Here is a 17,429-nt window from a genome sequence, read left to right as displayed (position 1 = left end):
CAGCCCCAAAGAAAATAAACATATTTATAAAATATATATAAAAAACAATGACATTCCAGCATGTCAAACAAAATGGAATTCAGAATTTTTTTATATTGACTAGAAAAACACACATGAACTCGTTTTCAACCTCACTAGAGATACATATATTAGATGGTTCCAGTGCAGAATAGTCCACAGAATCTTAGGAACTAAATCTCTTATGTTCAAAATGAGAATTGCTGTCAATAATCTATGTACTTTTTGTAATATAATGAAGTAGAAAATATTGTTCACTTGTTCTGGTACTGTCCATATCCCCAAGAAATTGTTAAATATGTTGTTGAAACTATTAATAGAAGAAGACCAAGTGAAAATATTGATATTACATGTCATGGTCTAATACTTGGAACCACTGCCCCAAAAATGAACGATGTAAACATTCTATATGTCTAGAAATTAAACGGTATATTTTTCATTGTCAGAAGAAAAATACAATCCCCTCAACATTGGACTTGTAAATAGCATGAAGCACCATTTTGAAATATATAAAATCACACTTAAAACAGATGATGAATTAAGAGACTGGTCCCTTAATTAAAAATATAAAGATATTTGTAGACATCTCCCATAATGACAACTCTAATCATATATAACACATTATTTAGATAATATAAATATTGTTAAACCGCCAAATATTTTGTGAAGTCTGCATTTTTTAATGTATTTTACATTATACAATTCAGCACTTAATTTACCTTTACCTTTCGAATGTGTAATATATTACAGAAAAAATATATACATACCTACAACAAAAGTCTTTTAATATGTATAAGCAAATAGGTTGGTAAAGTGTTAGAAATATTAAACCGTATAATTTGTAAAATGAATGTATGTTTCATAACTTCATGTTGTATCTTACAGATAGAATAGTTATGTACCCCTCTTATACATGTTCGTAAAATTCTTTTTAGCTCATTTATTTTTTGAAAAAAATTTATGAGCTATTGTCATCACCTTGGCGTCGGCGTTGGGGTCGGCGTCTGGTTAAGTTTTGCGTTTAGGTCCACTTTTCTCAGAAAGTATCAATGCTTTTGCATTCAAACTTGGTACACTTACTAACTATCATGAGGGGACTGGGCAGGCAAAGTTAGATAACTCTGGCGTGCATTTTGACAGAATTATGTGCCCTTTTTATACTTAGAAAATTGACAATTTTGGTTAAGTTTTGTGTTAAGGTCCATTTTATTCCTTAAGTATCAAAGCTATTGCTTTCATACTTGCAACACTTACTAACTATCATAAGGGGACTGTGCAGGCAAAGTTATGTAACTCTGACTGGCATTTTGACAGAATTATGGGCCCTTTATACTTAGAAAATTGAAAATTTGGTTAAGTTTTGTGTTTTGGTCCACTTTACCTCTAAAGTATCATAGATATTGCTTTCCTACTTGGAACACTCGCAAACTATCATAAGGGTACAGTAAAAGGACAAGTTGCATAACTCTGGTTGTCATTTTTACAGAATTATGGCCCTTTTTTGACTTAGTAACTTTGAATATATGGTTAAATTTTGTGTTTCGATCCACTTTACTTCTTAAGTATCAAGGCTATTGCTGCAAACTTCAAATACTTTCATGCTATCATTAGGTTACTGTACCTGGCAAGTTGAATTTTACCTTGACCTTTGAATGACCTTGACTTTCAAGGTCAAATTATTAAATTTTGCTAAAATAAACTTCTTTATTTATTATTAGATTTTATTGATACTTTGACCAAACAACTCTTACCTGACATACCACAATAGGCTCCACCCAAACCATCCCCCCCCCCATCCAAATCCCCCCCCTCATTTTTTTTTCTTAAAGATCATCTAATAAATGACCCCCCCCCCTCCCCCCCCCCCAAAAAAAAATCATTTGTTTTTGAAACATGATAAAAAAACACAAATATTTATTTTTATTGTTTTATTTTTGAAATACGGTCCAACCATCCCACCCAAGAACCCCCCCCCCTAAGTTTGATAGCCTGATTATTTCTGCATTTTTTTTTCCGCATTTTTGGAAGATTATGTAATAAATAACCACACCCCCACACTATACACCCCTCTCCACTTCACCCCTCCCTCCTTTGTGATTGAAATTGAGATAGGTCCCTTCACCTTTAAAAAGAAAAATAGATGAGCGGTCTGTTATAATATATGATTGTATGTATGTTATGTATGTATGTCTGTAATATCTTACGAAGAAAATAAAATTATAAGGTAAAAAAATTAAATATATATCGGCATAAACAGTAATTATTTCAAGACATCTTGTAACGTGCATTAATCATGTTGCTTCAAACACATTTCTAGTCTTTCAACTTTCAAATAATATTAATTTTATATCTTTTGTTTCAATAATCAACTAATCAACTTTTATTATGAACATGATGTGAAATCATGAATGTTGTTGGGTTTTGTGCTCTTTTCAGCTCACTTGTTCACAACATGCTTATTGTGAGCTTTTGTTATCACCATTTGTCATTGTTTCTTGTCCGTCAGTTATATCTTTGCTGAGTTTAAAACTTTGTCATATGGGATCAAAGCTAGGTCCCTCAGATTAAAGAAAAAACACTTAAGAGGCAATTACCCAATCTTCATAAAACTTGAACAGAAGATTTGTTCCACTGATAAATCCATCTGGTTTGAAACAGGGTAATGTGTGGTCAAAAAATAGGTCACGAGGTAAAATTTAATCAACAGCTTGTTAGCTAAGTTAAAAAAAGATTGTTATTTAATGAAAAATGCCTTCCAGGTGTTGGTTCAGTTTTCCTTATATGTATATTGTGAAATCTTGTGAGCACTACCTGCTAAAAATCATTTGAGTTCGTTTTGGTCTCAGTTGAGCGCCTTAGGGCTTTTGGCCCTCTTGTTTGATGTACTCAGTAATATTCATGTTGTAGCAGTGATTATTTTAAGACCAGTTTTGAATTTATAAGACAAATTCAAGTATACTTTATTTCTAAATTCCAGGCAAATGTGTGAGTTAATGAATTTCACATTCACTGAAAATCCTGGAGAAGAACTCAGTGAGAACAAAACAGATAAAATCGAGCAGAAGACTGATGTTGATGGTAAGAGAAAAACTGAAAATGCTGTTTTTCACCTCTGTGTAGTTCCTTAAAAATTATTGACTGTCCAATCTCATCAAACATGTCTGCATGTTAAACACGATAGCATTTTATTCTAATTTTTGGATATCTATTTTCCATGTAATGCATTCATTACAACATGTTTTTATTATTTCTGAACCATGTTTCCATAACAGATACACAAGCAGTGTTGTGACCCCCCCCCCCCCCCCCCCCATAGTTTGGCATATAATGTAACAATTGAATTGTCCATCAGTTCATCCATCTGGCATTCCATATCCGCATTTTTGTCATAAAAAGTTGCAGATTATACTGACCTGATTTTTATGCCCCCAGTAGGGTGGCATATAGCAGTTGAACTGTCCATCTGTCAGTCAGTCCGTCAGTCTGTGCGTCCATCCGAAAACTTTAACATTGCCGATAACTTTTGCAATATTGAAGATAGCAACTTGATATTTGCATGCATGTGTATCTCATGAAGCTGCACAATTTGAGTGATGAAAGGTCAAGGTCATCCTTCAAGGTCAAAAGTAAAAAATACAATCCAAGGGAAGTAATTAGCTTTAAATGGGAGATAATTTCTAAACCTGTCATATGATATATTGAAATTTTATTTTAAAGCAGCACAATAGGGGGCATTGTGTTTCTGACAAACACATCTCTTGTTGGTTTTGCTCTACCTACACGACTTGCAGATCAAATGATAGTTTTGTTCAAGTCCATTGATTTTCTATTTTTATGCCTCCAGTAGGGTGGCATATAGCAGTTGAACTGTCCGTCAGTCAGTATGTCAGTCAGTATGTCAGTCTGTCTGTTCGTCCGAAAAAAACTTAAACATTGGCCATAACTTTTTCGCTATTGAAGAAGCAACTTCATATTTGGCATGCATGTGTATCTCATGGAGCTGAACATTTTTAGTGGTGAAAGTTGAAGGTCAAGGTCATCCTTCAAGGTCAAATGTCAAATATATGGCGTCTGTCCGTCCGAAAACTTTATCATTGGCCATTACTTTTACAATATTGAAGATAGCAACTTGATATTTAGCATGCATGTGCATCTCACGTAGCTGCACATTTTGAGTGGTGAAAAGTGAAGGTCAAAGTCATCCTTCAAGGTAAAATGTCCAATATATGGCGTCTGTCCGTCTGTCCAAAAACTTTAACATTGGCCATAACTTTTTCACTATTGAAGATAGCAACTTGATGTTTGGTATGCATGTGTATCTCATGGAGCTGAACATTTTGAATGGTGAAAGGTGAAGTTCAAGGTCATCCTTCAAGGTAAAATGTCAAATTTATGGCGTCTGTCCGTCCGAAAACTTTACCGTTGGCCATAACTTCTTCAATATTGAAGATAGCAACTTGATATTCGGCATGCATGTGTATCTCATGAAACTGCACATTTTGAGTGGTGGAAGTTTAAGGTTAAAGTTAACCTTCAAGGTCAAAGGTCAAAGAGTATATAAATAAAATTCAAAGCGTCATTCTCATGAAGCTGCACATTTTGAGTGGTGGAAGTTCAAGGTCAAGGTCATCCTTTAAGGTCGAAGGTCAAATTTTTATATATTTTTTATGCAAAGCGGCGTTTTCATGAAGCTGCACATTTTGAGTGGTGGACGTTCAAGGTCAAGGTCATCCTTCAAGGTCAAAGATAAAAAAAATTTTTTTATTCAAAGCGGCGCAATAGGGGGCATTGTGTTTCTGACGAACACATCTCTTGTCAGTAAAACTTTTTTGAGAAAAAAATCGAAAATGTTTTGGTGAGCGAATCTACCTAGTACAAGACTTACAGATTTAGCTCTAGAATAATTTGTGTGCATTGATTTTTTTTGAAAAGGTGCTGGACATAGACTTAAAAATTTATTTTAAAAGAACACTTTTTCAAAATCTTTACTGGAAGGCTTTCAGATTTTGGCCTGAAAATCAGGTTGACATCTGTGAGTTTGGCAGGGTCAGGATTATTTGTGTTAGGCTTGGTTTAAAGGGGGAAACTAAAGCTATTGGTGGAGTTTTGAGGCCAACGAGACGCTTTTACATTCATGAAAAACATACATCTATAATACATATGAGTTTTATTAAATCAATTGATGGAGTGTTAGGGCCACCGAGACTCTTATACATATGTATAAGTACAAACATTTGGCAACTTAAAGAATAAAAGGGGGCTCTGTTTTGTATACTGCAGTTTTGCTACATTCAGATAGGATAGACGTCGGATACATACACAAGTGAATCGCAGGCCAGGCCTGTAAGGGTCAGCCCATCTGCCCATATATTTGTTTATTGGACTTGAATATTAAACAGACTCCACAATAGACCAGTTTCACAATACGAACACTGTTGCTATTTTTAGATATCACGTGACGAGTCCAATCTCAGAACGAGGCGGAACGTGACAACTTTCTTTTCCTATGTTATGCGAATGGTGGAGCATATTGAGCAGTTGACTTTATGTTTTACATTCGGGACGGTTATAACATTATTACAGTATGTGTTAAGTCAATAAATTGATAAATACTTCTAAAATAAACATTATAACAACCATAATAATAATTCAACTACATACTATCTAGTACAATTAGAAAATATTTTTAAATTTTATCTCATCTTTATACAAATACGTATAAACCATTAACATTAACACATCAGAGTAAAGGTGGTCTGAAGACCTTACATCGATAATTGCTCAAAACAAAGATATATATATATAAGCCGCATAATAAAAAGTATTATATGATTATAATTCTCAAACGTATGGGTGTGTTGGTGTGCGCTATTTTTCATGAACTGTCGAACTTGTAAGCGTTGAATCAACCATAAAACAAAGGACTATAAACGTGAAGTACTTGACACTATTTAAATTGTATGTTAATTTTCTTTTACATTAAATAAAATTTATTTAACAGTGTATGACAATATTGAAGAATCATTATATACAAGTGAAGCACACGGACGTGGTGGAAATTGAACTGTCCAAACATGTATAATGTCAGATAACAGAGTGAGACTAGCGGCTGCTCGATTGATGTCACGTGATATTGATCTCGTTTTCGTTGCGCTAATACTAATTCAGTATTGGCCAAACTGTAAACGATGAAAATAGACAATATGGTATACCACTTAATTTCAGTAATGGTGATATCAATCTCATGAAACATGTGCACGAACACAACCGTGTGTGAACAAAGGAAACAATGGCAATTAGTAATGTATGCTTTGAGAATATGATCAGGTTCGTGTTGTTTCATAAATATCCTTTGGAAATTTTTATTTATTAGTACATACATTAGGCCACGACTTTTTTTTTTATTGGTTTACAAAAATTATTTTGAAAATGGTCCATCGGGCGGTCGAAAAAAAAAAAAAAAAAAAAAAAACATCATTGGAAAATTAAGTTAATACTAATAACATCAGAACAAAGACATCATATCTTTTATAACCTTAACACAGAGACGAAAAATCTAAATATGCAATGAAAGACATCTATATCTTCAAATGAAATGAGTCACCTAAAAGCACCTTTTGTAACATCAGGATATTTTAAACACTCCATTAAATGACATGCGTTCTTCTCCCATTAAAACGAAAAACTGCGCTTCATTTCCGTAATTCGATGCGCACCATTACGCAATGCGATGCCCGTTGCATAAATCTCATATAAGATAAACTACTCATACAAAAAGTATGTGTTTGCTCTTATTCGACTTATGACATCGTCCATGCAAAAAATCGAGGTAGATCGATCCCCGCGTCGTCGCGGTTATGTTTGTTAAAGTTGTTGTTGTCATGAAAACTCGTTGATTTACAACGCAAAACGTCTTATTTGAACTGACGCGAATTAATACAATCATATTTGTCAACTTGGCTTTTGCTTTATTTTGATAATTTAATCCGAAGTTTAATGTTACCAAGTTTTTTTACTGGAATTGTAAACAAGGAGCCAGTTAAAGTCTTCCGAAAATGTGCAGTCTGTGTGAATTGACAGTTTGACGTCATCAAAGGAAAGCCGCTTGCTGTCTCAAGCAGGGACCTATACAAACAAATTTTGTATAGGTCCCTGTCTCAAGCAATAAAGCGACAAATTTCGCGCCGACAAAATTGGCTTCCTTTGTCTAGCAATCAACATGCCGAACCAATCGTGCGTTTGTTTCTCAATTGCAATCCTCCAATTTAATAATAGCACGTGCATAGCTCCGCCTTCGAATCTTTTGCAGAGAACGGAGGCGGAGTTTAACGGTTAATTGAGCTAGTATTTTACGCAAGTTGAGTTCCGATTTGCCGAAATTACTCGGCCCTAAGCATTAAAACGACAAATACATTTATCAATGATTTTCTGAGATATACCGATTTGTTCCGATTTCCAAACTTTCTGTACAGTTCCTATAAACTATGGTGGACGTGTTTACAAAATTCCTAAACACATATATCCTAAATAATGGCAGTGTTTTATTGGATTATTTATACTAATTATCAAATTGCACGGTAATACTTTTTTTATCTACTATAATATCGGGTTTGTTTAATATAATAAACATGTTAAACAATATAGTTGCGTCACAGACTCGGAAATAAATTTTGATGCGGTCGACATTTTACTGACGCTGATTTTCCTATTGTCTGTAAACAAATAAATTTTGAGAAGTGCCCATAAAAGGACTGGTACATACTGTGTCACATTGAAAAATATCCCGATCTCTGCAATATATGTGAACCAATCGTTGATTGTACTTACTTGATTTTATTCGCAACCGTACTTAAACCGGATCGTTTTTTTCTCGGTTCGCTCGTTTTTCAGTGCGGTCGGGAATAAAATATATAAAAAAAGACGATTTTCCGATTTTATTTTTTTTCCCATTTTCCAAAAATTAGGGTCGGCGGTTTTGTAAACCAAGAAATATAAAAGTCGTGGCCTTATTAGATAAACACATGTCCATTTATTAAAATGTTTGATGTATGTATCATGATATGATTTTAGCTAATTATTTGTTTACCAACACAATACACAGATGGTATATACCATTGTGCTTTTTTCGTAAAGTGGTTCATATTCGAGGCGTACAATATCAGATCGGTGTCAGACGACAATATTATATTCGTAGCATTCAATAAAAACATCACCTGTTTCAAGTAATTGTTTACAATGATGAGCAGACACGCATGTGCTACAATGCTCTTATGTTACATAGGACATTTTTAGATTTCTATATGATATATCATATAACTGTTATGCAACATATGTGTATAGATTATTGGGATGTCGCATTATATCAAATATCACCAACACATTGTCTATATATAATTGAATGTTTGTATTGTATTGTATGTAATTGAGACTAAAATAAAGAATAAATCTTCATGTCTTACTCTTCACTACGATGGTTATTCACAAAAGCCTCTTCGATTCCTTTCATAGGCATACCATCATGATTATAAGTTTAATAAAGAACAACAAATCAACTTCTTATGCGGTCCCAATTGTTTTATTCCGTTCAGTTTTGTATCACTTATTCTAGTAAATGTACATAAGTAACGAATGTAATGGTAATTTTTACAAAATCTTATACATTTAATTATAGCAACAATTGAGTATTTGACTTTTAATAACTCTAAGAAATGACATTGCAATACCACTACCACGATAAGACACGGGGGTATCATAAATTATGTGGAAATGACCAGACATCCGCAACATGTGGTTTATGACCCCTTGTTGTTATTTAGTATGTGTCGGCACAGTATCTGATCATAACGAGATAATGGGTTTGTGCTGAACACAGGGACAATTAAACAACAGATATACCAATAAACAAGATTATTGATAGATCTTTGATTAAACACCGCGATAAAAAGGCTCAAACTAACAGTGTCAAAATTTGTGCAAACATGTGAATAAAAACAAGTACTTTAATCAAGAAAATGTATATACATGTATTGACACCTAAAATGGGAAGTAGATATTTACTGACGATGTCATCTTGTGTTGACAATATCGTAACGTCAAAAGCGTGATGGGTTGAAATTAGATGCGGCATTGCGTGGTATTATAAACGGCATCACGTTCCGCCTCGTTCTGGAATTCAGCGAGTCACGTGACTTCGCGCTCTTATCGATTTTGGCTTATTGTGAAAAGGGTCTATTACTAAATGTATCTTGTAGATTAGACTATGTTGTTGACTTATTTTTCAGAATTACGCATGAAGATATATGCCTGATTTTTGGTTTGCGAGTCTACTGTCATGACTCTCAGATTCATGAGTCTACTGTCATGACTCTCAGATTCACGAGTCTACTGTCATGACTCTCAGATTCATGAGTCTACTGTCATGACTCTCAGATTCATGAGTCTACTGTCATGACTCTCAGATTCACGAGTCTACTGTCATGACTCAGATTTACGAGTCTACTGTCATGACTCTCAGATTCACGAGTCTACTGTCATGATTCTCAGATTCACGAGTCTACTGTCATGACTCAGATTTACGAGTCTACTGTCATGACTCTCAGATTCATGAGTCTACTGTCATGACTCTCAGATTCACGAGTCTACTGTCATGACTCAGATTTACGAGTCTACTGTCATGACTCTCAGATTCACGAGTCTACTGTCATGACTCTCAGATTCACGAGTCTACTGTCATGACTCTCAGAATCACGAGTCTACTGTCATGACTCTCAGATTCATGAGTCTACTGTCATGACTCTCAGATTCATGAGTCTACTGTCATGACTCTCAGATTCATGAGTCTACTGTCATGACTCAGATTCACGAGTCTACTGTCATGACTCTCAGATTCACGAGTCTGCTGTCATGACTCTCAGATTCACGAGTCTACTGTCATGACTCTCAGATTCACGAGTCTACTGTCATGACTCTCAGATTCATGAGTCTACTGTCATGACTCTCAGATTCACGAGTCTACTGTCATGACTCAGATTTACGAGTCTACTGTCATGACTCTCAGATTCACGAGTCTACTGTCATGACTCTCAGATTCACGAGTCTACTGTCATGACTCAGATTTACGAGTCTACTGTCATGACTCTCAGATTCATGAGTCTACTGTCATGACTCTCAGATTCACGAGTCTACTGTCATGACTCAGATTTACGAGTCAACTGTCATGACTCTCAGATTCACGAGTCTACTGTCATGACTCTCAGAATCACGAGTCTACTGTCATGACTCTCAGATTCACGAGTCTACTGTCATGACTCAGATTCACGAGTCTACTGTCATGACTCTCAGATTCACAAGTCTACTGTCATGACTCTCAGATTCACGAGTCTGCTGTCATGACTCTCAGATTTAGGCCAAGGCTGGGTTTTGTATTTGAAAGAGTCAATATAAAAAAGGCCAGAAAATGGGTATTTTAGAGAAAATGTCCATGTCCAACTTTGTTTAATATCAATTGACCATAATTTCGTCATGAAGTTATTTAATTGGGATATAGCTGCTGTGCAGTTTCAAAGTGCATTAGGAGGCCATGTGGTACACTCTGGTGCTTCTTTCCATTTGACTGACCTATTGCAACATGACTGAGTCTAATTAAATAACAAAAAAAGTCAAATTATTCACCATGTTTTGTTTTTTATGTCCCCCACCACTATAATGGGGGACATATTGTTTTTGCCCTGTCTGTTGGTCTGTTGGTTTTGTCAAACTTTAACATTTGCCATAACTTTTGCATTATTGAAAATAGCAACTTCATATTTGGCATGCATGTGTATCTCATGGAGCTGCACACACATTTTGAGTGGTGGAAGGTCAAGGTCATCCTTCAAGGTCAAAGGTAAAAAAAAAGAAGAAAAAAGTCAAAGTGGCGCAGAAGGGGACATAGTGTTTCTTGCAAACACATTTTTTGTTATTGAAGAAATTAGTTTTTTTCTTTTCAAAGGTGATAACAAATATCTGATTATAATGTCTAATCTTTGGGTTCTGACTTTAAAATGAAGATTGATCATGGAATCCTATAAAAGAAGAGCAGAACATATTGTCACTTAGACAGTGCATGTTTATGGGCATATAAACCAATAATTGACATCATTGAAGTACAGAACAATGTTTAATCAACATTAAAAGAAAACATCTTCTGGTACTTTCATCTGTGTCACAGAGATCGAGTCAGATGTTGAGACTCAAGACTCGGACCCGGTGTGGGCGTACGATGACGTTAGCGACTCACAGACAGAGGAGCACCTGATGGGTGCGATGAAGCATGCCCTCGACACCAAACCGCGGGACAAGTACCAGAAACTGCAGGACTTAAAAGAGCCTCCGAAAAAGGTAGCGTTATATAGGAATGTCATTGACTTTTGTTTGTGATTGGAGATAACTGTAATATCTGAACACATGATACCAATGAAAATTTTTTCGGAAACTGCATGACTTGAAAAAGTCAACGTTAGCGTAATATAAGAATGTCATTGTCTTTTACTTTGTGATTTAAGAAAATGTCCCCACAGGCTATCCAAGGACGATTGTTTTCGCTTAAACTGGATTATTGTTTAAATTAGACTTCTTTTAAAGATAAAATTCCATAGAAGTGGAAAGTGTGATCCCTGACTAGCCTATGAGGACTGCACATCATACATGCCATACGTCCCTGATTATCCGGGATTGTCCTGGAAATGAAGAACGTGTCCCGCAGTCCCGGAAATATGTAAAGATTCCCGGATTTTACAAAATCCATATATACATGTACCTTATCTTAGGCTTAACTGCACCTCGAATCATTATGTTCCCTCTAATCCGCAGCGTCTCCATGCCTACCCGAATAGGTGACTATGTTACATGTCAAAATCGATCAATTAACACAGATCCTGTTATCATATCGATTGTCTCACGTTGGCAGTCAACCCTAAAAGGCGGCATTGTTTAATGTGGTTGTTAATTGGCTTTAATATACTGATTTTATGGCAGTTTGTTGGCGCACGCTTTGAATGAGCGACAACACTGGTAAGCAGTGTACCTGCAGAAAGATCATGCTGACGACGAGTGACATAATTTTCATAAGCGTGTTATTTTATGGCAGTTTGTTGAATTAATTACGCACACCTGTAAATGTTTCCTCCAATTCTCAAATGAGCTTTATCTAATTTGTAATCCGAAACACGCTTCCGAAATTTAATGCACAGGTGACATTATCAAATTCTAGCATCAAATAAACAGTGCTTTATCAATTGTCTAATAAAAAGAGCGCAAAAATTATGCAGACATATAGAACGTCGCATGGAAATTTTGGGTGTATTTTGTGTTGTATAAAAACATGAACATCACGTCAGGCGATTAACACGTGTTCAGTGGAAAAAAAAACGGCCCCGATTGGACGTTATTTCATCACATCTTAAAATAGTAACAAAAGCGCTACGAAGTTTTTATGCAGCTGTGGATAAGCCCACGCGTTTCCTGCAGAATGTGACATGTACATAAAAGCAATTTGGTGCTCTTTGTTAACACGAAAAACAGGTGGCTTGTATCTAGTAATGGAAGTAGTAATGTTTAATTGGACATTAATAGATCTTGTGTATTTCGGTTAGTCTTTCAAACTTAGCAATTTACGATGAAAAAAAAAATGCCTATCCAAAATGCATATATGTCAATATATATATCGCTTTATGTATACATGTCCCTGAAAATCGGCATAAGTCCAGGAAAATTGTGCTCAGTGTCCCGGAATTGGTCTGAAAATTTATGGCATGTATGCTGCACATGCTAATCTAAAGTGACACTTAACGCTCAAGCATTATACTGCCATGTTGTTCCAGCGTTAGGCATGTATTGCCAAGCCTTGAAGTATACCATGGCAAGATGGTGTAATCACTTAACACTAACTGGCAAGTTAAATTTCAGAAACTACATGATGCTATAATTGTTTTGTCTTTGAAAGAAATTGTTACAGCACCTTTCAAATGTATTGTTGAAACTTCAGTTTGTTTTAAACACTTGATGTACTTGAATATTAAATATGAAAAGAAAATGTGCTGTGTGTTTTATGCACTCAGAAGAAGGAACACAAAATTTTTGTAGGACATCTACTTGTTTAAAAGATTATGCACTGATAAAATAGAATTATATTTGAGTTCACAATCTGTTTAAATAGTCATTGAACATAGTCATCAGTGTTCTCCGTAATAAAATTTGGAACCAGTTAGATTTTCAAAGTAGCCAGCGACCTAGCATTTAAATTTAGAAATAATACTTTGGGCAACGTAGACGGGGCCTAGATTGTTAGCAACCGGTGAAATCGCCAGCCACCGGTGCTTCCGGAGAACACTGCCGTCCTGTATCTGTTACCAGCATTGTAACAGAATTTGGGCTAAACAATATCAGGTTAAAGTTTGAATGCAATATTTAGAGCAGGTTGAGTTTTGTGTGCATAAAAACATGTCTCTGTTTTTTTCCAAAACTTTGTGCACTTTTTTGGGGTCTTTATATTAGGTCATGGACCAAAGTCCATAATTCTGACATGCTTTAATGCAGAATTATGCCCATTAGGCCACGACTTTTTTTTTTATTGGTTTACAAAAATTATTTTGAAAATGGTCCATCGGGCGGTCGAAAAAAAAAAAAAAAAAAAAAAACATCATTGGAAAATTAAGTTAATACTAATAACATCAGAACAAAGACATCATATCTTTTATAACCTTAACACAGAGACGAAAAATCTAAATATGCAATGAAAGACATCTATATCTTCAAATGAAATGAGTCACCTAAAAGCACCTTTTGTAACATCAGGATATTTTAAACACTCCATTAAATGACATGCGTTCTTCTCCCATTAAAACGAAAAACTGCGCTTCATTTCCGTAATTCGATGCGCACCATTACGCAATGCGATGCCCGTTGCATAAATCTCATATAAGATAAACTACTCATACAAAAAGTATGTGTTTGCTCTTATTCGACTTATGACATCGTCCATGCAAAAAATCGAGGTAGATCGATCCCCGCGTCGTCGCGGTTATGTTTGTTAAAGTTGTTGTTGTCATGAAAACTCGTTGATTTACAACGCAAAACGTCTTATTTGAACTGACGCGAATTAATACAATCATATTTGTCAACTTGGCTTTTGCTTTATTTTGATAATTTAATCCGAAGTTTAATGTTACCAAGTTTTTTTACTGGAATTGTAAACAAGGAGCCAGTTAAAGTCTTCCGAAAATGTGCAGTCTGTGTGAATTGACAGTTTGACGTCATCAAAGGAAAGCCGCTTGCTGTCTCAAGCAGGGACCTATACAAACAAATTTTGTATAGGTCCCTGTCTCAAGCAATAAAGCGACAAATTTCGCGCCGACAAAATTGGCTTCCTTTGTCTAGCAATCAACATGCCGAACCAATCGTGCGTTTGTTTCTCAATTGCAATCCTCCAATTTAATAATAGCACGTGCATAGCTCCGCCTTCGAATCTTTTGCAGAGAACGGAGGCGGAGTTTAACGGTTAATTGAGCTAGTATTTTACGCAAGTTGAGTTCCGATTTGCCGAAATTACTCGGCCCTAAGCATTAAAACGACAAATACATTTATCAATGATTTTCTGAGATATACCGATTTGTTCCGATTTCCAAACTTTCTGTACAGTTCCTATAAACTATGGTGGACGTGTTTACAAAATTCCTAAACACATATATCCTAAATAATGGCAGTGTTTTATTGGATTATTTATACTAATTATCAAATTGCACGGTAATACTTTTTTTATCTACTATAATATCGGGTTTGTTTAATATAATAAACATGTTAAACAATATAGTTGCGTCACAGACTCGGAAATAAATTTTGATGCGGTCGACATTTTACTGACGCTGATTTTCCTATTGTCTGTAAACAAATAAATTTTGAGAAGTGCCCATAAAAGGACTGGTACATACTGTGTCACATTGAAAAATATCCCGATCTCTGCAATATATGTGAACCAATCGTTGATTGTACTTACTTGATTTTATTCGCAACCGTACTTAAACCGGATCGTTTTTTTCTCGGTTCGCTCGTTTTTCAGTGCGGTCGGGAATAAAATATATAAAAAAAGACGATTTTCCGATTTTATTTTTTTTCCCATTTTCCAAAAATTAGGGTCGGCGGTTTTGTAAACCAAGAAATATAAAAGTCGTGGCCTTATTGTATTTAAAACATACAGTGTAACTATAATACTGTACCTTTTTCAGTTATTGAATTGAAACTTCAAAATTGGTAAGTCTTCAGGGACATTATTAAAAGTTATTAAATGAAAATGTACATTATTCTACCCAATTGGAAGAATAGTCTAGCAAGCTGTCATGTCACACCTGAAGAATAGTCGAGCTTTGCTGTCTTTTAACAGATGTATTTTAAACTGAAAATCTGAAATATGTCTTCCCCATTTCAGAGACGAGTCCCTAAAACTGACTGCCCCTATCACACTGGAGACGGACCTTATGACAGTGTGAACATACCAGGCTGCTGGTTCTTCAAGATTCCACACAAGGTATAGACGTTGCCAGATTGGTCTTCTTTGGGATGGGATTTTAAAAATAATGTATATATTTTGCACTTGTTTAGTGCTGCAAAAAGATAAGTTTATAAAGCAAGCGTTAGAAAACTTCTAGTTAACTCTTTCAGTGTGGAACCGAATTTTGAAGGCCTTTGCAAACAGTTTGGATCCAGATGAGACGCCACAGAACGTGATGTCTCATCTGGATCCAAACTGTTTGCTATTCGGATAGTATTCTTTGAAAAAAAATGAAGAAAATGCTTTTTTTAGAAATTGAGCAGACAACATTTTAGCAGACGACAAATTTCCCAGCATGCAAAGGGTTAATGTGCAAAGAGAATGAACACCTCCTGATCATACTCATTATCTTTCATCGGTTTTCAATGTGTGTAAATGGATGTCTTAATTCACTATTAATACATTCATCATGTGTAATTATTTTAACTTTAGCGAAAAAAGTCTATGTTAGCGAAACTAAAATCAAGAAAATAATTGAATGTATAAAAAAAAGAAGCATTTTTATAATGTCTATAAAATTTTAAATACTTTAAATTAGTTTATTAACAGTTGAAAACCATAGTTGAAGTGGCTGATTAAAATTATATATGTGTAATAAGATGCTTTTCAGAAATGCAATTTTTAGCAAAAATGGGTCTTATACCATATGCGGCCAGGATATTTCCAGACCAGCCTGTTCATCCACACAGTATAATCAGGAGCTAATGGTCAGGAGCTACCCTCTTTGGTTATGAGACCATAAAACTGTTCATGACTTTACAGCAGACTTGGCAGGTCATGACCAAACTGCTCGTATATGCAGGCTGATCTGGAGCTGTGCTGGCCGCACATGTCATAAGACCTATTTTTGCATGATGCAACACAAATGGAATTTTCTCACATACAAACAAACAAGGATGGCAAGGGTAAGAGGGTAGGCAACCCCCTGGCCAAAGACTATCTCAATTACCTGGAGGACAAGACCCTGTCAGCGCAGTCAGGGCCCGGCGCCGACACAGTGCTGAAACTGGCCAAGGCATGCAGTTACTGGAAGAACAACCAGAAGAGGATTGAGTATGGGAACTGTGTTATATTTTTATTAGCTGGACTCCTCATTTAGCCAAATATGCCGACTAGCTCAGTTCGTAGAGCACTGGACTACCTGCACTTTTTGTCCAATTAGGAAAAGTACCGGTTCCATACCAATTGGGAAAAATTAGCGCAAAAAACCCTGAAATTGGGAAAATTGGCATCATGAAATCTACATATTGGGAATAATGTATCTTTCAAATTGCTTGAAATTAATTGCTCAAACCAATTGAAATATTCTATTACATGCATTTGGCTTGAAATGTTCAGTTTCAGTGCTAATTTTGTTTTCTTCCAAATAATGCTACTTTGGTACGAAATTGACAAAATTTTCCTTCCTTTTGAGAGTTAATTAGACGGCAATTGGGAGTTTTTTAGTTTTTAGCTCTACTGGACAAAGTCCTGAAGAGCTTATGTCATGGCGTGGTTTCCGTTTTCCGTGCGTGCATGTGTGTGTGTGTGCGTTAGAATTTTTCTAATTTACGCAAGAAGTCCACAGTTTTCATCCGATTCTTTTCAGACTTGTTCAGTGTCTTTATATTAATGAGGACTCAAACCCTGTTGAAAATGGGTTACATCAGTGTAAAAAGTCCAGAGTAATCTCCCCTTGATTTTGAGAAAATTGTGAAATAAGGCTTGTTTATGCAATAAAGTCTACAGTTTTCATCGGATTCTTTTCAAACTTGTTCAGTGTCTTTATATTAATGAGGACTCGATCCCTATCGAAAATGGGTAACATCAGTGTAAAAAGTCCAGAGTT

The 17,429-nt window shown here is 35.5% G+C and overlaps 1 protein-coding gene across 2 annotated transcripts in view; it reads left to right on the top strand.

Moving 5' to 3' along the window:
* LOC127877548 (DNA polymerase subunit gamma-1-like) overlaps positions 1-17,429 on the top strand; it is an 83,250-nt gene that overhangs the window by 46,812 nt on the left and 19,009 nt on the right. For both annotated transcript variants that reach the window (XM_052423508.1, XM_052423509.1), the window contains exons 13-16: positions 2,996-3,096; positions 11,228-11,397; positions 15,479-15,577; positions 16,497-16,654. In XM_052423508.1, the coding sequence (XP_052279468.1) occupies positions 2,996-3,096; positions 11,228-11,397; positions 15,479-15,577; positions 16,497-16,654 (528 nt within the window). The remainder of the gene's footprint in view (positions 1-2,995; positions 3,097-11,227; positions 11,398-15,478; positions 15,578-16,496; positions 16,655-17,429) is intronic.

The sequence above is a fragment of the Dreissena polymorpha genome, chromosome 4 (assembly GCF_020536995.1).
Source record: "Dreissena polymorpha isolate Duluth1 chromosome 4, UMN_Dpol_1.0, whole genome shotgun sequence".
NCBI lineage: Eukaryota > Metazoa > Mollusca > Bivalvia > Myida > Dreissenidae > Dreissena > Dreissena polymorpha.
Note: the sequence above shows the minus strand (reverse complement) of the source record. Positions and strands in the feature narration are given on the sequence as shown.